The 21,199-nt window shown below is 32.9% G+C and overlaps 2 protein-coding genes and 1 long non-coding RNA gene across 3 annotated transcripts; 2 read left to right on the top strand and 1 right to left on the bottom strand.

Moving 5' to 3' along the window:
- Window positions 1-1,099: 1,099 nt before the first annotated feature.
- LOC128032427 (uncharacterized) lies at window positions 1,100-3,306 on the bottom strand. The gene is made up of 3 exons (XR_008188551.1): window positions 3,228-3,306; window positions 2,675-2,758; window positions 1,100-1,254 (listed from the first exon to the last, which is right to left on the bottom strand). It is a non-coding gene; the product is annotated as an uncharacterized LOC128032427 (long non-coding RNA).
- Window positions 3,307-10,396: 7,090 nt separating this feature from the next.
- On the top strand, window positions 10,397-14,510 carry LOC105799720 (probable glycosyltransferase At5g03795). Its single transcript, XM_012630410.2, has 4 exons — window positions 10,397-11,210; window positions 11,447-11,730; window positions 13,123-13,471; window positions 13,555-14,510. The coding sequence occupies exons 1-4, from the start codon at window positions 10,788-10,790 to the stop codon at window positions 14,236-14,238; spliced, it is 1,740 nt and encodes a 579-aa protein (XP_012485864.1). The 5' UTR covers window positions 10,397-10,787; the 3' UTR covers window positions 14,239-14,510.
- Window positions 14,511-18,755: 4,245 nt separating this feature from the next.
- Window positions 18,756-20,766, top strand: LOC105799719 (embryonic protein DC-8). Its single transcript, XM_012630408.2, has 2 exons — window positions 18,756-20,262; window positions 20,349-20,766. The coding sequence occupies exons 1-2, from the start codon at window positions 18,823-18,825 to the stop codon at window positions 20,616-20,618; spliced, it is 1,710 nt and encodes a 569-aa protein (XP_012485862.1). The 5' UTR covers window positions 18,756-18,822; the 3' UTR covers window positions 20,619-20,766.
- The last annotated feature ends 433 nt before the right edge of the window (window positions 20,767-21,199 follow it).

Below are 21,199 nucleotides of genomic sequence, written 5' to 3'. Positions count from 1 at the left end.
TATGGACCTGGAATTTTGTCCAGGCCCGGCCCGAGAATAAAATCTTAAGCCCGAGCCCGGCCCGGCCCATTTTTTAATAAACACCAAAAAATAATTTTAAAAATAAAAAAATAAAAAAAAGTATTTTAAAAGTATTTTAAAAATATTTTAAAATTAAAAAATAAAATAATATATATATTTTTATTAAATTCGGGCCGGGCCGAGCCGGGCCTGGGCCAAAAAAGTGGTGCCCGAGGCCCGGCCCGTTTTCTAAACGGGCCTCATTTTTTTGCCCAAACCCATATTTCGAGCCTATATTTTTACTCAAACCCTCCCATATTTCGGCCGGGCCGCCCTGCCCATGGACACCTTTAGTTGTTACATTGAACTAATCCCTTAATTTTTCTTTCAAATTGACATATTCACCTAATTATTCCTTTTCATTAGCCTCATCTCTATCACAGTTAATTGGATGCAAATTCTCAAATAAAGACCAACAACAATGCATAATATGTAACCACATTTAAAAATGGTTGAAAAGCATTTTAGTTGTCCATGCCACCTCACCCAAATTCACCATCAATCACTTTCCTTCTACATTATTGCATCACACTTATAATAACTGAAATAAATAAAATGTTCTTCAATATTTCTTTAATCAAAATTTTAAAATATTATATTTGATTTACTTATTAAACACTTTTGACTCTCACATTTTCACCATAATCTCAATCTCAATTTTCATTCAATATAAAAATTCAAATTCAAATTTAAATAATCCACATAATCTCTTTAATAAATATACCATATTTCCTTAATTCTCTCACTTTTTAATTTCATTTGACACCTTAACCACCTATATCAAATTATGAGAAGGGATTCATTTATACCGATATAAAACTTGAGTAGTTTTACTGTAACACCCCTTACCCGTATTCCTTAACGGAACAGAGTATGAGGTATTACTAAATTTTTTTTTCTAAAATTTTGACATCATTTCTGCTTGTTTTTTACATACAACCTCCTGCAAGTTTTCAATCACACTTTCAAACAGATCCAATAATCCAACCAAAAACAGTTGTATGATCAAACACAATTTATTTAATAATGAATACCAACATTTTAAACCGAAATATATATATTAGTTTACGCCACGGTACATAAAGTCGTCTATACATGCCATGTTTCCAAAATATAAGTTGCAAAATACCCAAGCGTTGATGATAGCGTGGATGATTATCTGACTCCGCCCAAGTTCCAAATTGATTGATGTCACTATAATCAAGGGGAAAATAAAAACGAGTAAGCATATAGCTTAGTAAGTAAACATATGACAGAGAAATAAAATTTTCACATGATTTCACCATAGTATAATCTTAATCACAAATAAATTTCATAATTTGTTCAATTTCCAGCAAGCTGTTTTTTCTGCGTCATAGTCACTAATTTATTTTTATCTCGAGCTACAGGGCTCCAAATTGAATTCCGTAAAATTTCCCCAAAACTAGATTCATATAAATTTCCACTATAAAATTTTCAGAATTTTTGGTTTGGCCAATCAGTACAGTTTATTCTTTAAACTTTCCCCTGTTTCACTGCCTGACAATTCTGACCTCTCCTTACTAAAATTCACTTAACTCCCTGTAAAAAAATAAAACAATGTTCTCGTTTGTTTCTATTAAAAATAGACTCATTAAGGAATCCAGGCATATAAATTTAAAACCATAATTATTTTTTTACAATTTTTGGTGATTTTCCAAAGTTGGAACAGGGGATTTCGAAATCAATCCAGCCCTGTCTCAAATAAATTCAAATATCCCTAAATATACAACTCTTTTGCTTGCTCTGTTTCTTTCATATGAAAATAGACTCACTCAGCTTTAATTTCATATATTATTCAACCTCCAATTCATTTTCCACCATTTATGGTGATTTTTCAAAGTTGTCCAACTGCTGTTGTTCAAAGCAGTTTTATATTTAATTTGCTCTTTTGTAGTTTTTGATACTTCCTCCCATCTTACCCATGGGTTGATTAAGTATCAAACCCAATATTCCTCCCATAAGCTTGTCCACCATATATATAAATATTCACCTTCCCAATTTACTCGTTGAACACTCGGAATGTTAACCGTTATCGGTGGATTCAGCACTTAGCAACCACCAATAAATCGGGGAATCAGCACTTAGCAACCCCTTTCACATTTAAGATACGGAGGGTTCAGCACTTAACAACCACCAATGATTCGGGGAATCAGCACTTAGCAACCCCTCAGAGGAATCAGCACTTACCAACCCCCTTCACATTTAAGATACGGTGGAATCAGCACTTAGCAACCACCAATGAGTTGGGGAATCAGCACTTAGCAACCCCCTTCAAATTTAAAATACGGTGGAATCAGCACTTAGCAACCACCAATGAATAGTGGAATCAGCACTTAGCAACCACCAATGAATAGGGGAATCAGCACTTAGCAACCCCTTGGGGGAATCAGCACTTAGCAACCCCCTTTTTATTCAATGTAATCCGGCCTATTCCGAGTGTTCAACCGGAAACCGTGTTTTTCAACACTTTACCACATTTCCCCACTTAGCCACATTTTTAGTACCCTTGCCAAATATTTATTCTATGTTCAAATAAATCTCAACACATATCAAATAATATCAAAATAATGCATTATTTCACATGTTTACTTACCTCGGTGCAAAATATCCTAATTTTGCAATTTACTCCACTACTTTCTCTTTCCCCGTTTGAGGTAGTCTTCTCGTCTTTCTTGATCTATAATAGCAAATTTAACTCATTTAACATTCACACTTATTAAAAAAATCCACCACCCAACTTTTTGAAAAATTACAATTTTGCCCCCAAACTTTTGCATAATTACACTTTTGTCCCCAAGCTCGGAAATTAAATTTCATCACTTATTCTTATGTTTTATGACATGCTGAACATTTTTCCCTTCTATGGCAACATCAAATTCTCACTCTAACACATACTTTTGAACATTAACTATTTTTACCGATTATGTCAATTGACCCGTTTTTCTTTAAATTAAGCTTAGCAAAAGTTGTTTAACATAATTTCTAGCTTCATATTCCACCATAAAACAGAAAAATAAACACTTTTCACCTATGGGTATTTTTCCAAATATAAACCTAACATGAATTAACAGTAAAATAAGCTAAACCGAGCTACGAGGATTTCAAAAATGCAAAGAACATTAAAAACGGGGCTAGGATGCACTTACTATGAGCTTGAGAAAGCAAAGAAACCCTAGCTATGGTGTCTTCCAAATTTTGGCAGCAACTTAATGAAGATGGACACCATTTTTCCATCTTTTTCCCATTTTAATTCTATTTATTTACTAATGACCAAAATGCCCCCATTTAAAAAAAATCCATTTCACCCATTTCTTATGTCTATTTTTGTCCATCAATTAAATAATGGTCTAATTACCACATAAGGACCCCCAATTTAGAATTTCATAACAATTTGACACTTCTAACATGTAGAACTCAACTTTTATACTTTTTACAATTTAGTCCTTTTGACTAAATTGAGTGCCCAAACGTCGAAATTTTTGAACGAAATTTTTACGAAATTTTTCCGTAAAATTGTAGACCATAAAAATATAATAATAGTCATATTTTCCCTTGTCAGATTTGTGGTCTCGAAACCACTGTTCCGACTAGGCCCAGAATCGGGCTGTTACATTTACATTTTTCGATAATTTTTTAATAATATGTTTATAATCTAACTCTCACATTTCAGGTTTCATTGATGTATATCATACTTGTCAAGTTTAGCATAAATTAAAAAATTTTAACTATTCGCTTTATGTAAAAAATTTACAATCGTTAAATATATATTAACAAAGGCGGCAACAAGGGGCTACCAGGGTCCCTAACCCTCTTAAAATTGGAAATTTAAATTTTGACCCTTTAAAATTTATAAAATTTTAAACGAGTACATGGTAAAATTGTACTTTGGTCCCAAAAATGATATAAACTATTAAAATGGTGAAATTGCATGTTAGTTCTTATAAAATTATACAACTTAATCTCGACCCTCATTTTTATTTTATTTTATTGCTTTTTCCTGGTATATTAATGTAGAAAATATTTTAAGTCGATATGATAAAGATATCGAATCAATTCAAAATTTTAGATGCATGACTAGTGCAAACAGGGGCAAAGACGCCGGCCCCCCTTAAAATGGAAAATTTTCCATTTAGTCGCCTTTGTAATTTATAAAATTTTAAATTAATAATGGTAAAATTGCACTTTGGCCTCCCAAAATGATAAAAATTTGATATAATCACTTAAAAATTATAAAGATATAGGCTATTAAAATAGTAAAATTACATTTTACTATCTTAAAATATATAACTTCATTCCACCCTCCTAAAAAGTTTTTTTAGCTTCGTCCCTAAGTGCAAATATTTTGATTAATTCAACATATAGATTATTAAAATATTAGTCGTATAAAAAATTTCAAAAGGTGAAAACCAACCTAAATATCTATTACTCGCATCTTATCTATACATTCTTACTTTTAGAATATCGATTACTTCGTTTTCCTTTCTATTTCACTTGCTTAATTATACGTTTTTGCTTGTCAGTTCATTTTTTTTTCTCTATGTCAACCCTTTTACTAATTTCATTACTTAATCAAGGTGACATTCTTTTCTCGCATTTTCTAGATAACTTTTATCACGTTTTCTTTCGTAGCATGGACTCTTCGTCTTGAAGACCATATGTGGAATGCTCATATATTTATATATATATAGTCTCTTTTTACTTAGTTTTAGTTTGTTTCTTTTAAGTAAAAAATTCTTGCATATATATAAGGATTTTAATGTAATTTGCATATCATGTGTACATTTTGCATTTATTAAATTTTTTTTTTTAGTTTTTAGCTATAATTTACATGTTCTTAGTTAATTAGAACATAATAAGTGTTGGTATGATTTTCTCGTAGGAAGCCATGCATTGGAGCACGATGTGGGAACCGCAGCGCCCTGGGCTGGCGTGTCGACCTATTTTGGCCTGATTTCGGTCGTTTTCATTTCCTTTTTGGCCCTCGATGTTAAGAATCAGTTGTAACTCTAGAGAGGCCACATAAACACATAGAAATAGCAAATTTTAAGTTAGGTTAAGCGTGCTATGTGTGGGGCAGAGTTTTATCGACTGCTGTTTTTAGTTTTACTCATAAATGATGCTTTGTCTCTTTCCTTCAATCGTGATCAAGGTGCATAATAGGTCGCCAACGTTAACTAGGACCCAAAGTTGCACGAATCGGCCCCTTTTTTTCCAGCGTAGTAGCATTATCCACTTTCAGTAACTTCCCAACTTTCTTCCCTATCCTCGCCAAGATGGGAGCTTCATAGTACTCTATGGGCAGTTCTAGGAGCCTAATCCATATTGCTACCGTGTTTAGTGAAGCTTGGATGCCCTGAAGTTGGGTTGCCATTTTCACAATGTTAGAAACTTGCCATTATTGAACCATGGTCCCCCTTGATTGGGGTATCATAGTCAGCTAGTTCGATACTTCATGAGGGCTTCCGTAGTTGGTTTAGCTTGTAGTGATTAGTAAAGATAGTGGTAGCCTACATTTTTCCCAAAAATCCTTATAATGAGGGTTTTTGGCCAGCGCTGTCTGGTTAAAGTGATGGCAGCTTCATTAGTCTTGGTGTTATGGTTGTCTTCTTCCTCAGAGTCTGTTATCATTGCTTCTTCATCCGAGAGCTCAAATTGTAGTTCGTAAGGGTTGTAGCTATATGCCCCATAAGACAGTCTTTGTTGGTCCCTTGATTTGTTTTGTGCTTATCTGCAGTTCGTCTTCTTCCCGTCGACAGGGGTTTTTCTTCTCTTGCCGTTTGAGGGTGATTGATTCATTATACAGTTACACCTTACTCCCAAATCAGACAGTCCGCCGACAATTTGGCTGTCTTTGTTTGGAATTTGGGAGAAAGGGCATTGATGGCTGGCTTCACGTTTCTTAATGTCTAAAAAACGGTAAAACTGAGCTCAATTAAGGAAAGCTAATATAGGCAATGCGATTGGGACGTTCAGTGGAATGAATTCAAGGCCAGATGCTGTATTCCACTCTGAATGCATGCGGTGGCCAATGGCCATTCCAATCATCAATAACAATTTCTCTATATATTACTTATACGGTGAATTAATAAATGATCGGTAGGTGAATTAATAATCTCACTTCCAACCATTTGTGAGTACATCTATTTTAGCATCCACTCTATGTATTTAATTCATTATAGGTCTGATCTTCGACAAAGATTTTTAGATAATGTGAATAATTATTTAGTAATCAATTTTTAGTTTAATTTAATTTAAAAAATCATGACTATTAATATAAAACACTAATAATAAAACTGTTGAAGGAAGGTTGGAGTCTCGAACCCTCAACGAAGGTATTGTATTGTGATGGGATTTTATTTCTCATACTCCGAGAATAACCCAAAGGGGTTTTCACTATTTACAAAGTTTAGGGAATGCCTCGATTGGTGGAGATATACATTGGTTAATAGTTCGAACCCCGGTAAGCACAATATGCATAAGTTAATATTACGCACAATACTAACACTTTTCTTGTGAACTTGCAGGTCATATTTCCACCAATCGAGGTTCAAACCTTATGAAAACCCCTTTGAGCTCTTCTCAAAATACGGAAGACAAAACCCCACCATTAGGACGATACTTTTGTTGAGGGTTCGAGACTTTGACCTCCCCTCAACAAAAACAAAGTCACAAATGCTAGTAAAGATTCAGGAACTATATTGTGGTTTAATTTTATTGGAGTTTTTTACTCAAGTCAGATTTAGAGTAGATGCAATATCGGTTTTACTATTCAAAAAGTGATAAATCTCAGAATTATACATAAACTTTGATTAATTGAAATTATACTTATGAATTTTATTTATGATTAAACTATACGCATTTAAAGAATCAGATATATCACTTTCTTTTCATATTAGATAAATATAATTATTCGAGTGTGCAATATGTAAACGTAAAATGGTATTAAATCGATACTTGTTTTAGTATTTTATGAAAATTGAATCAAATCAAAATTACACCAAATCATAATTCATATATAACATTTCATGTTTAACCAAAGTTTGTGTATAGTTTTGAAATTCATCCGATTAAAAAACAACAAAATGTTTTAAAATTAATTTCATATTAACACTTATATATTTCATAATTAATTTAAATCATATATATTTTATCATTCAATAATAACTTTAGTAACTTGAGCTAGGTCTATGCATATTTTATATGTAAAGAATTTAGTAGAGACAAGATGTTGACATAGTTAACAAAAAGGTGGTAGTTAATATTCTCAACCAAGGGTCGTTGGTCACCTATCGATCCACACTAATGATAGACGCCAACAGGTCCATTTTGCATCTCCGAACAAGATAAAATTGGGCACCCATCCTGAATATGTTCGTACCGTCCACATTGAAAGCATATGAATTTGGATTCTTAAATGAGAGAGGTGAGCATGCACGGGATGATTGCAAATTAATACCTCCCAACTTATGCTCATAATTCACGCCTATTTTTTTAAATATAATTAGTGATAGTAATGCGTGTTTTTTTTTCCCCATATAATTTATGCTTCAATATAACATTTTAAACTGATATAATAAATTATTTAATATTATATGCATTTATTGAAATTAATCATAATTTTACATTATGTATGCTAATATATATTAAATAACTAGTTTTTTTATATCGTGTTGTCTTTATAAATTCCAATGTGCTTACTAATTTTGAAATCTTTTAAATGAATAAAATTGCTAATAAAATTTTAAATTTTCATTTAAATGAAGTTTTAAATAATTTTTATTTAATTAAAATACAATAAAATATATTTAATTTCTATACATGTTTAATTAACCATTCCTAATGTGTTTTAACATATTTTACCAATTTTTAAACATTTATGTAAACGTTTGTAAAATTTGAAAAATTAAACAATTTATTTTAATACATCTTATACCGTTTTAAAATTTTTATTTTTTTAATTTATAAAGTAATTATATAATTTCATAAAAGCTTGATATTAGAAATTAAAATGAAAATTATTTGTTTAAAGTTATTTATTATTGAAAACTTTATTATATTAGTGACACGAAAACCATATTTAAAACTTAATTTAAAAATAAAACTCACTTTAAATATAATTTTTTAAAACTATTTTGAAACTTAAAGTTTTCATTTTGCTTTCTTACTATATTATAAGATATATATGCTTTTTTTTTAAGATCCTATAATTATATTTGATTGATGGGTTAAGAAATATAAAACCGATAATAGTTAATAGATAATGACCTTTTACATTGTGATTATCATATGATGTTTAATACCCATGTTGAACCCTCAAACAACCACAAATTTTCGGTTATATTTTCATGTATGCATGTAAAATTATATTTGATTGACATCTTATAGAACTCTTAGTTATAAGGTAATAATTATAGGATAATAAATTTGTATCCTATAATTATATATTTTTAAAAGATCTTTTAATCATATTTGATTGATAGGTTAAGAAATATAAACCAGTAATAATTAATCGATAATGATATATTGTATTGGTTGAAATTTTGAGTTTTTATACATCGTCACTATCATATGATGTTTAACACCGATGTTGATTAATGAGAAATTTTTTAGAAAGTAATTATATGTTAATGTACAATTTCATATATTATCAATAAAGCAAATGTAATTATCAATTTAAAATTTATATATTTAAATATCTAATTAATGTAAATATACACTATCATTAATAAATGTAAATAAATTTTAATTAAAATTGGTAAGAAAATCATATTTAAAACTTAATTATAAAGACGAGACCCAGTTTAAATATAACTAAAAAACGATAAATTATTTTATGGACTTTTTCCACCACATCATCAATGGTCCCTTTCCAATTATTTAACGACATTTCAACAAATTTTTTCCATGTCATTGATACATAATTTGGGTAATTTTTTTACCCCGAACCTTAAACTCGGAACCTAAAACATGAATCCTAATATTCATGGTTTAGGTCGGGATTTAAAGTTTAGGATTTTGATTTGAGGTTTAAGGTTCAGGGTTCCGAGTAAAAAAATTATGAAAATTATGTATCAATGACATGTAAAAAATTGCTGAAATGATATTAAATAATTGAAAGAGACCATGAATGATCTGATTAAAAGGGTTTATAAAATAATTTATCTAAAAAGCAGAAACATAAATTAACCTAAAACTAAATGTTTCGTACATTCTTTTATAATATATATATATATATATATGATTTTATATCTTCAATAAAACCATTTTTGATATTAATGATGACTTAATATAATATTTGGTATTTTGACTCTATTCTTTTCTTAATTTGAATATTAAAATTTTTTATCTAATTTGGTGCTTGAATTTAATTTTTTTAACTTGATATCTAAGTTTTTTTAATCCAACTTGTTATCTAATCTTTACTTGTTCTGATTTAGTACCTAAGTTTTTTTGTGTCGATTTAGTACTTAAACTTGTTAATCGTTATACAAATTATGTCAATATACTAATAGTGTTGGTATGATCAACATGTGGTAGATGACATATAATTTTATTTTATTCTTGTATTTCAAATATTCAATTCCTTTTATTTTATTTTTAATTAACATATTGGATTTCTTTTATTGGATTTTTAAAATTCTTATTTTCTTTTTAATATTCATTCTTTAAGTATAGCTCAAAACACATTTTTTTAACATGAATTTCCTCTTATACTAGCAATATTTTTGTAGAAATAAGAGCTTTGTGAAGACTAAACCATGTTTTAAGCATGTAGTCCCTCATGAATCATTTTGTTATTAACAGTTAAAGTAATCTTAGCTTGAATGAAAATGAAATTTAGATATATTGCTTAGCAAAATAGAGGAAACTCCAAACAAATGTAATCATTCCTGCCACTAAATTCCTATCATCTATCACATGTCATTTATATGTAGCTATTTTTTCTCTCATAAAAACTAACACCATTAATGGGGTAATTTGTGTAACATTTGACAAAATTAGGTATTAAATCGGAAAAATAAAGCTTGGATACCAAATTAGGAAAATTTGCTAAGTTATGTATCAAAGTGTAAAAAAAAGAAACTTAAGTACCAAATTGAGAACAAGTATCAAGTTTAGATATCAAATTGGAAAAAAAAAACCAAATTTAAATACCAATTATTATATTAGTATTAATAAAATACATATGTTTAAAGTAATAAAGATAAAAGAAATTGTGAATTACACGAGTGGTTGTTAAATTAGTAATAATAATAATAAACTTCATAAAGGATATTAACTTTAAAAAAAAACTGAAAACGATGGAAGGAAGGATTGGAAAGAGAGGCAGAGGATGTGAGAACGGAGCAGGAAGCACGCCTAGCAAAGGCGCGTGAAGGGGGGAATTAAATAGAGATTCGGTGATTGGAGAGGGGTGGAATTGGAAATAAAAATTTTGCATGTCGGAACTGGAATAAAGAGGGGGGAAAACTGAGGACGCTTGGCATGAATTATGAAGCTTTGTGTCACCCCTTTTATTTCCACCTGGTTCCTTTCTTTATCAGACATCCCCTCAATTTTCCCATTTAATGAAAAACAACAAAACCCTCTTTAATCAATACCAAAGTAAGGGACTTCAGACATAGAGAGATGAAGATTTTGATTACAAAGCAAAGCAAAGTACAGATTTTAGATAGATAGTGAGATTCCCTTGAACAAACTGAGAGATGGGTAGGGATGGGAATAAAAGTTGCTTTGCATGTTGCTTTTCAACACCCACAACTTCTTCTTCTTCTTCTTCTTCTTCATCGGCAATCAAGCTTTTGTTCTTTATAGTTCCCTTGATTCTGGTATCATTCATTGTGTTTGTTTTAGTACCAAGAAACTCAACTTGGGCTTTGATTTATAGCCTCCCTCCTTCTACCTCTGCGGTGGCGGCGGCGGCAAATAGCAGCGAGAAGCTCGGTGCAGCTGTGTATGCTGAAAGCAGCCAACAAGTATTGGATTTGCCTTCCAGGGTGGTCAAGACGGTGGATGTTGGAGGCAGCTCGGGAGAAGCGACACTGTCTGACTCAGATGAGGTTGCTGTTAATCGCTCAGCTTCACCCCAACTCTCTGCTGTTGAAGCAGTCACCAAATTTCAAGAATTAGTGAGTGATTAATTTCCTTCTCTTTCATGCAATTTCCCTTTGTAGAATTTGTCCTTTTTTTTATCTTCTTTTACTATTATTATCTTTTTCTCACTGTTAGATTCTTCTCATGATATAATGCTTGTCATTGTCAGCACAATTTCTTGCCTGCTGTCGTATTCCCTTTAATTTCCTTTTTAGAGAAGTAGTGTTTTTATCACACATAAATAACTCCCTTGTTGGATTCATTTGAACAGAACGAAACAAAGGAGTATAGTAGCTTAAACACCTCAATTACCGACTCAGATAACTTAAACATTACCATTAATGGGACCCCAAATAATGCTACAACATCCTCGAATGAAACCATAGCTCTTCCCTTAAAGCACAACAGACAAGTTCGAACCAAATTGGACAAGGTTGAAGCTGGTCTACAAAGAGCTCGATCGGCCATAAGAGAAGCTAAAAATGGGAGTCAATTACGGGATCCTGACTATGTCCCAGTAGGTCCTATGTACTGGGATGCAAAGGCCTTTCACAGGTATGTCTGTATCCTCTTTATTCCTGTACTTGAAACTTCAAACTTGGAATCACAATCATGTCAGAAAAACTGCAGAAAAGAATGAAAAAGACCTTGACCTTTGTTCTTTTTTTTGTTTCAAACAGAGTGAAACTAGAAAAAAGTGAAGAAACAGATAACTAAAGAAATCAGGATCAACTAGATATTGATAGAAAGTTTAGCATGGAAACATTGCAACATATCTCTTTATCTTAGATATATAAGATTCTTTTTTCCCCTTTCGCTGTGATGATATTCACATGATTAGTAACCAGCAAGAATTGGGTCATTATTCATTAAGATTTTGGGTCTGTATTTGCGAAATGGGTAGGAAAACTCGTAAACAGGGTTGAGTGGCAGCAATGGGACATTGAGGTGAGGATGGACAAGTCGTCCCATGTAGAGTTTGAAAGCCCAGTGTCTGAAAAGGATAGGCTATTAAGATGTGAAAATTGCCCACATGGAAATCATACACATTTTTGACAATTCAAGCACAAATATGGAAATTTTCCCACATGGAAATCATACACAATTTTGACATTTCAAAAAACAGTAAGGATAATCAATTCGATCCTGCCGGACCGTAGCACCATGCTGATAGTCCCCAAGTCCCAAGGAACTTTGTGTTAAATCCAAACCGCACATCTATCTCCACTCTGCTTTTTTTTTTTTTTAAATTTAAGATAGGATTATTTTCCCTTATACTAAACATATTTTATTATTAAAATAATTCTAAAAATTAATTTATTATTTTTAGAACATTTAAAATCTTAACCTAAATTCTAGAACCTAAGTCTTCAACTTAAATCCTAAACTTATATCTTAAAAGAAATTATTTAAAATTTGAATGATGGGGATTTGTGACTCATGGATTGAAACAACCAAGAAGACTGACTATATAGTTAGAAAAATAGGCATTGTATCCAAACAAGAATGTTAAATTTTTACTTGCACTTATTTATTTTGCCAATTACTTTTTCCACAAAATATGGTTAAAATATGTTGTTAGTCCCTTTACTTGTATAAAATTTGAGAATTAGTCTATACTTTAAAAGTTAAAACTGAAGCCCTCTTACTTTATTGATCTAAAATCTCAGTCCTGTCATTAAAATCATAAATATTTTCTATCAATGTTATATGTTCTCATATAACATGAGATATGATTGACTGTAAATAAATATGTTAAATTGACAAATTTTGATAGAAATTATCAATAACGATAATAATTGGACTATAATTTTTAAATTGAAAATGTGGAAGGATTGAATTTTTAATTTTTAAAGTAGGCATTCGGAATTCGAGGCTTGGGTAATTCATTTACCAGCGTTTGCTACCCTAAAGTTCCTTTAATCTCTAATTCTTTGTAATTTATAGGAGCTACCTGGAAATGGAGAAACAATTCAAGGTGTTTGTTTACAAAGAAGGGGAACCTCCTGTGTTTCATGACGGTCCCTGCAAGAGCATATATTCCATGGAAGGAAATTTCATTTATAAGTTGGATGTTGATACCAAATTTCAAACTAAAGATCCCCAGAAAGCTCATGTCTTTTACCTTCCATTCAGTGTAGCAAAGATGGTCCGATTCGTTTATTCACGGGACTCGCGTGATTTTAGTCCCATACGAAGGACAGTGGTGGACTACATCAATCTTGTTGCTCAGAAATACCCTTACTGGAATCGGAGCCACGGCACGGATCATTTCATGCTCGCATGTCATGATTGGGTTAGGTTTTTTCTTTTTTATCGTTTCATGTTCTTAGTTGATTTCAATTTGAGCTTGAGATGTGTGTGGTTTTTCTAATGTAGGGGCCAGAAGCTAGCTTCTCACTTCCTTACCTAGAAAAGAACTCCATTCGAGCTCTATGCAACGCCAACACTTCTGAAAGATTCAACCCCGTCAAGGATGTTTCGATTCCAGAAATCAATCTTATAACTGATAAATTAACCGGTTTGATGGGTGGACCATCAGCTTCTCGGCGTCAAATCTTGGCCTTCTTTGCAGGAGGGGTTCATGGTCCGATAAGACCGGTCTTACTCGAGCATTGGGAAGACAAGGATGAAGACATTAAGGTACATAAATACCTACCAAGAGGTGTCAATTACTACGATATGATGAGAAATAGCAAGTATTGCATTTGTCCAAGCGGTTACGAAGTTGCAAGCCCGAGGATTGTGGAGGCGTTGTACAATGGATGTGTTCCAGTGCTCATATCTAAAAGTTACGTGGCACCATTTAGCGATGTTCTACGATGGAAGTCGTTTTCGGTGACGGTGTCAGTGGATGACATCCCGAAACTGAAGGAAATATTAATGAATATATCGACAAGGCAATACATAAGAATGCAGAGGAGAGTGTTGCAAGTCAGAAGGCATTTCGAGTTCAATTCTCCGCCTAAGCGATACGATGTGTTTCACATGATCCTACACTCGGTTTGGCTTAGAAGACTCAACGTTAGGATCACCGATGACCATGGAGTCGTGGCTAATTGATGGCTGGATTTTCAAGTAATAAATAGTTTCGACCAGATTAATTAAAAAAATTTGGTGTACATGTGTTTTTATGTCTTCTGTTTGTTGGGAAACATAGTAAGTTATGCGTAGACAGAGACGAAAATGACTCCAAAATTGAGGCATCATGAATTGTTTGTTTCGAGGGAGTTATTTTGTTAATTGATTTAGGCCTAGCTCTTTTTATGTTGTTGCGGATGTACGAGATATAAATTAATGATACTTGATAATAATATTTAAGTAATTTCATGGTACATCATTCCACCAATTCGTACGCCATTTTATCAGTTCATGTACCATTTATGAATCATTTCATTCGAAATGTAAATCTTTCTATGTAATTCTTGGACACTAAATTATTTACAAATTATTATTTTGTATCCACGTTTCTTGTTTAATTATTTGTTTGTGTAAAATTTTGAAGTATAAAATCTGCTCTAAATTTCTATACACTTTACATATTTAAAATTTAGTCCCATCACTTTTATTTTCAAAAATATAATTCTTTAATTTTTGAATTTCAAAATTCAAGTGCATTTATTACCTTTTATTAAATTCTTTGGTGTGAATTAAAAAAAACTATTTACTTGATAGCCATATCACAATAAAACTATAGTTAAAATACTTATTATGATTTTTCTTAAAACAATCATCCAAAACCGTTGCAATAAAGTAATTTATTTTTGTTGGAATAGTGTTGTTGAGAAAATTTGAGGTCAACCTTTTGATTGAAATAGTTGACAATATTAACCATCCAGACTAACCAATGATATTATAAAATAGACAGACTAAACTATATCAAAAATTTAAGTATATAAATTAAATCTCAATTTTCAACATAGTTTAGAGGGTAAAATTGAAATTTAGCCATTGTCTTATCATATAAAAAACGTGATGTAAACTTCAAAGAAATTAGAAGTCACATGTTGATCTCTAGAACTCTCAAGATATTCAAATATCATATAATGTTTTAACCGAAAAGTTAATAATATTAATTATTTCATCTAATTAAAAACATTATAAAATGTGTAGAGACTAAATTATATTAAAATTAAAATATACAGATTAAATCTTAAAATTAACCGTATTTGAATGACGAAATATGATATTCAACTGTTTTTATAAAATGCAAAAGAAAAGAAAAAAAAGAAAAGAAAGAAGCAATAGGTTACCAAAGAGAATAATGAGCTTGCTATGTGGCAACATAAGAAACATCCCTTTCTTCGTTTTATATAATAGATATATAGATTTACGGTACTATGTCCTTTTCAAGGGTTTTTTATTTAAATAATATGAAATAATAAATTATTTACGAAAATAAATTAAAGTAAAAGGGATATTGTCAAAATATTAGACAACACTACTTATAAAAATAATACTTTAATAAAAATAAATAAAATAATATTATTTTAATTAAAAAGAGGTGTCAGCCAACATATAAGTTCACATCCTTTCACTCACTTTTTTTATTTCATAAAAATAGTTGAGTTGTTTTATTTTATGATATTATTCTTTTAATATTTTATAATTATAATTTTTAACATTTAGAATAGTGACCTAGTTGATTACGTATAAACGTTGAGGACAAAATGTATAGAGTTTTTCGAAATAGAATCAACTTGATAGAATGTGTAAAATATTAGGAGCAAAATTTGTTATTATACCAATCAAAAGAATGTTACATCGACATTCTATTTGGTGACCAAATACATTTAATGGTGGAGTGACTAGAATTTAAAATTCACTTTACTGAAATTAACGAAATTAAAAAAATGTGACCAAAACATGAACTTGCTAAACAACTTGAGTAATTATTTAAATAATTTATTCTAACGTTTTATGTCAATTTTACCAAAAGTATATCAACTGATCATTATTCTAAATATTCAAAAATTTATAATTATAAAACATTAAAAATATAAAATTATAAAAATTAAACAATTTAGTCATTTTGATTAAATAAAATAAAATTATAAAAACTTTAAAATATAAATATAAAACTAAAAAACATAAAAAGAAATTAAGAAAAGAAATAGAAAAAAAAGATGTCGCCTAATATGTTGGCGACACTCTTTTTCAAATTAAAATATTATTTATTTTCATTTTATTTTTTTTATAGATGATATCACTTAACACGTTTGTAATACCCAAATTGCCCGGCCCAATTTTATAAATAAAAACAAAAAAAAATTATTAAAAGTCCATCAGTCCATATTATAAGCCCAAAATCAATACAGCCCAATCCTAATTCGGCCCAACGTAGCCCAAAATATTCCCCAAACCCCGAAACCCTAGCCTTTAGCATCACTGCCCTCTAGCCGCCACAACAGTGGCCTTCTCACACTACCACGCACGCCACGTTGGCATCCGTACGCCCCAGCTGGCCCTCGTACGACCGTACCTGCAACAAACAACAAGACAATAGCAAAAAAAGAAGGAAGAAAAAGCAAAAAATAGCAACAGAAAAGAAAGGAGGAAAAGATAGCAGAGAATGAGATGTATTTTGTTTTTTATTTTATTTTTCTTCTCGATTTGGCTATAAAAAGCCGATTCGAAATCTGTAAAGGGGGCTTGATCCTTCTTTTTACACAGAGATATTGAATACAACAGATATTGAGAGAAATCAAAAGGTTTTTTTCGAAAGGTGATTTGATCTTTCTTTCTTTTCTTCCGTTTTTCTTTCTCTAGATCTTTGATTTTCTGTTTTAATCGAGTGAAAAGAAAGGGGAAATAAGAGAGGGGAATGAGAAACTTACCATTGTGGGGCACCAATGAAGCCCTCCCTCCGAGCAAAACGGAGTCGAACGGGCAGAGGTGAAGGTGAAACGGCGAAAATTGGCGCTGGAGGGGTAACCTTAGGGACTGATTTCAGTCGGTTTACAAACTGAAATAGGGTCTTGATTTTAGGGTTTTGAAATTAGTTCTTATAGGGCATTTAAACGACGTCATTTGGGGCCTGAATCAGTGAAACGACGTCGTATTTGTTCAAACCCGATGACCCGATCCAACTGTGGCTAGACCCGCGCGTTTTGGTATGGGGAGGGACATTTGCACTTCAAGTCCTCCTTGTTTGTGTTTGGTTTCAATTTAGTTTATGTTGCTTCTTTAAATTAGGCTACATAATTTCTTACTAACTTCATTTTAGTCCATTTGCAACGCTGCGTTTTAGTGGGCAATGAATATTTCCTATTTTAGTCCCTATGTTTTAGTGGGTTCCAATCTTCCTCATCGAACCTAAATAATCGAAAATTTTCTTTAATCAAAACGCATAAGCCAAAAACTCATTTTCGGGAATTCGATAGGTCGTGTCCTAATGTATTGGATGTGACATGTCGTTTTCTCGAAATGAAGATTTTAATAAGGGTCATATTCAATGCTAGGAATTTTGAGAAATTGTGCCCTAATGTATTGGGTTTCAATTTTTCATCTGACTAAAAGCAATTGAATATCCCTCTTTAACTTCACTGCGAGTTTGAAAGTCAAAAGATAAACTTAATTTTGAGGATTTAAGATATTGCACTCTAACTTACTGAGTGTGACAATTTATTTCTTTGAAATAAGTGAGTCTCATCCTTCAATTCATTTTACTCAAATTTTCTTTTCGAAGGATCGTATTTTAAAATCTTTTTAAAATTTCGACATTAAGACATTAAACAATCGATTTGGTACCAATTTTGGGCGTTACGAGGGTGCTAACCCATCCTCATGCATAACCGACTCCCGAACCTATTTTCTCAAATCTCGTAGACCAAAATCATTTTAAGGTGTACCGATCACAATTCAATAAAGGATCGGTGGCGACTCTAATTTTTTTTTTAGTCAACAACTATTTTTTGTTTTCAAAAAAATGGTTTCGACAACGTTGATGATAACACCTTTTACTATTAATTTCAACTCATTAACATATATATATTTAATTAATTTTATAAATTGTATTTTTGGTATTATTAAAATAAAAAACCTCAGGTTTGAAACCGTTGATAAAATTAGGCAATTTGGTGAGTTTGAGGCATGGAAATGTAGAGTTCCATCAGTTTGCTGCAAATTCAGTGTGTATTAATTGATCTGGAATATTAGCTCAAATCCCCTATTTAGTTGAGCATCTTACAATGCTTACTTGGATAAGCACTAAAGCTCTTTCTAGATCAACTTTGCAAAAATAGAATGTGAACCAGAGAGCCACGTTGCAAAGATTTGACACGTGGAAAGATGCGGTAATGAAGAACAGGTTGCCTAAATCAATGTCATCTCTGACAGACAAGTAGCATCCAATCCATTCCACCGCCTGATGACATTAACGTATCTTCCTTCCATCAGCATAGGAGTCCCCGTGTCGACTCATCATCAATTGATTAACACGCGGCAGCCAATCAGAGCAAGCCATCTCCCCCAACGTGTCATGCTCCCAGGCATGCAGCAAATTGTATGTTAGATCGATCGCATGCATTTCACCGGTTTAAGGAAAGTATAAAGAGCGAAGGAACATATACACGCTGAACAGTCTTGTGTTATATTATTTCCAGTGAGCTTGCGTTTGAGACTTGAATCGAGGTTGAATATTTAGCCATGGCGACGAGGCAAGAGAAGGAGCGAAGAGCGGAGGCGGCGGCTAGACAAGCCGCGGATGATCTTAGGGATATTAACAGTGGAAGAGAATATGAAGAGAGAGTTGTTTATAAGGAGGAATTGGATCGATCGTCACAGCAACAACAACAAAGGTTGCCTGAAGAAAGTTTTGCGTATAAGGAGGAATGGGGAAGGGAAACTTCACCCCAGCAACAGCAACAGAGGCCTGGAGTTATTGGAACCGTGTTGAGGGCTGTGCAAGGTACTTACGAGCATGCAAAAGAAGCTGTGGTCGGTAAGAGCCATGAGAGGGAAGGAGTTTACGGAGGTGGAGGGAAGACATGGGGGACTACTGATGAAGGTGATAATGCGAAGGAGTTTGCTGAGAGGGCAAAGGACACTACCATGGAAAAGGCTGGTGAGTACAAAGACTATGCATCTGAGAAAGCATACCAGAGTGCTGATAAGGCCAAACAGATGAAGGATACTACGAAGGAAAAGGCTGCTGAATATACAGATTACGCCGCTCAGAAGGCAAAGGAGACGAAAAACTCAGCAGCCCAGCGGACAAAAGAAACCAAAGACACTGTAACAGGTAAAGCTTCTGAGTATACAGATTATGCTGCCCAGAAAGCTAAGGACGCAAAGGACACCACAGCAAAAAAGGCTTCCGAGTATACAGACTATGCAGCACAGCAAACTAAGGGTGCAAAGGATGCTACAACGGGGAAAGCGACTGAATATAAGGATTATACAGCCGAGAAAGCCAAGGAGGCAAGAGATACCACAGCCCAAAAGGCTTCTGAGTATACAGATTATGCTGCCCAGAAAGCTAAGGACGCAAAAGACACCACTGCACAGAAGGCTTCCGAGTATACAGGCTATGCAGCACAGAAAACTAAGGATGCAAAGGATGCTACAATGGGGAAAGCGACTGAATATAAGGATTATACAGCCCACAAAGCCAAGGAGGCAAGAGATACTACATCCCAAAAGGCTTCTGAGTATACAGATTATGCAGCACAGAAAGCTAAGGATGCAAAGGATGCTGCAATTGGAAAAGCGACTGAATATAAGGACTATGCAGCTGAGAAAGCCAAGGGAGCAAAGGATACGGCAGCGCAGAAGGCTTCCGAGTTGACAGACTACGCAGCGCAGAAAGCTAAGGAAGCAAAAGATACTACAATGGAAAAAGCGACCGAGTATAAAGACTATGCAGCTGAAAAAGCGAAGGAAGCGAAGGACGTGACAGCTGAGAAGACAAAACAGGGGACGGAATATGCAACGGAGAAAGCGAAGGAAGGTAAGGATACAACAGTTAGTAAGCTTGGAGAGTTGAAAGATTCAGCTGCAGACGCTGCTAAGAGGGCTATGGATTTCCTCACTGGGAAGACGGAAGAAACGAAGCAGAAGGCATCCGAGACTGCACAGAACACCAGGGTGATGACCTTATTTATTCCAACTTTATTTTTTTTTTAATTTTCTCATATTGAAAATGTACTCAAAATGTTGCTTAAATTATCTAGGAAACATTGAGTGAAACGACGGAGTCAGCTAGACAGAAGATGGAAGAGATGAAGCTGAGAGGTGATGAAGGTAGAAGGAAGACTTACGATGATGATGTGAAACGCCAAGGTCGCGAAGGGCATTCAGAGACGATAGTGATTAAGGTTGAAGAATCCCCGGCAGGAGCCGTTGATGCTACCGTGAGATCATCTGATGAAACATTCAATGATGTTGGGCGTGTTGGGGAGGAAGGCGTTATTCGTGATCGCTCCAGCAAAACCAAAATGTGATCTCACACTGCACATACCCTTAATATAGGGGTGGAATATTTGCGTTGCTTTTCATTATTTAAACTTCTGTTTGTATTATCTTTTTGTAATACAAGTACGTTCTTTGTTGCATATCTTCTAAATAAACAGAACAGTATGAATTCTGGGACGAAGGTGCATTTCTGGGTGTTTGAATGATAATGGGAAGTATGGCTAGGGTGTGAGTTTTGGTTCTAGAAATCATGTCTTCATTGTGAAGCCAATTCATGTTCTTACCTTATCAATGAGTTCGGAAGCCGAAATTAACAGTAATGATTTGGTAGATGCTACGTCTGAAAGAAGGATATAAATGCAAGCTCCTGTTGGTGATAGATCGCTGACATGTAAACAAAGCCAATTCGTTGCTCCAAAATCATCATGACGGTTTTTACTTCAATTTTCATGAAGACAATAGATAAAATTAGTATTATTGTTTTAGCTTTTCCACAAAGCCTTTAATGAATTAGAAACTCTTTGCGTAATTGAAAATGTGTATGATTTATCCATATATCTGTGATAGTTCCCAAAAAAAAAATCTATATAATATACTGATGATATAAGGT

The sequence above is a fragment of the Gossypium raimondii genome, chromosome 9 (genome assembly GCF_025698545.1).
Source record: "Gossypium raimondii isolate GPD5lz chromosome 9, ASM2569854v1, whole genome shotgun sequence".
In the NCBI taxonomy this organism is placed as follows: Eukaryota; Viridiplantae; Streptophyta; class Magnoliopsida; order Malvales; family Malvaceae; genus Gossypium; species Gossypium raimondii.
The sequence above is the reverse complement of the archived record's forward strand: the minus strand, read 5'-3'. Positions and strand labels throughout refer to the sequence as shown.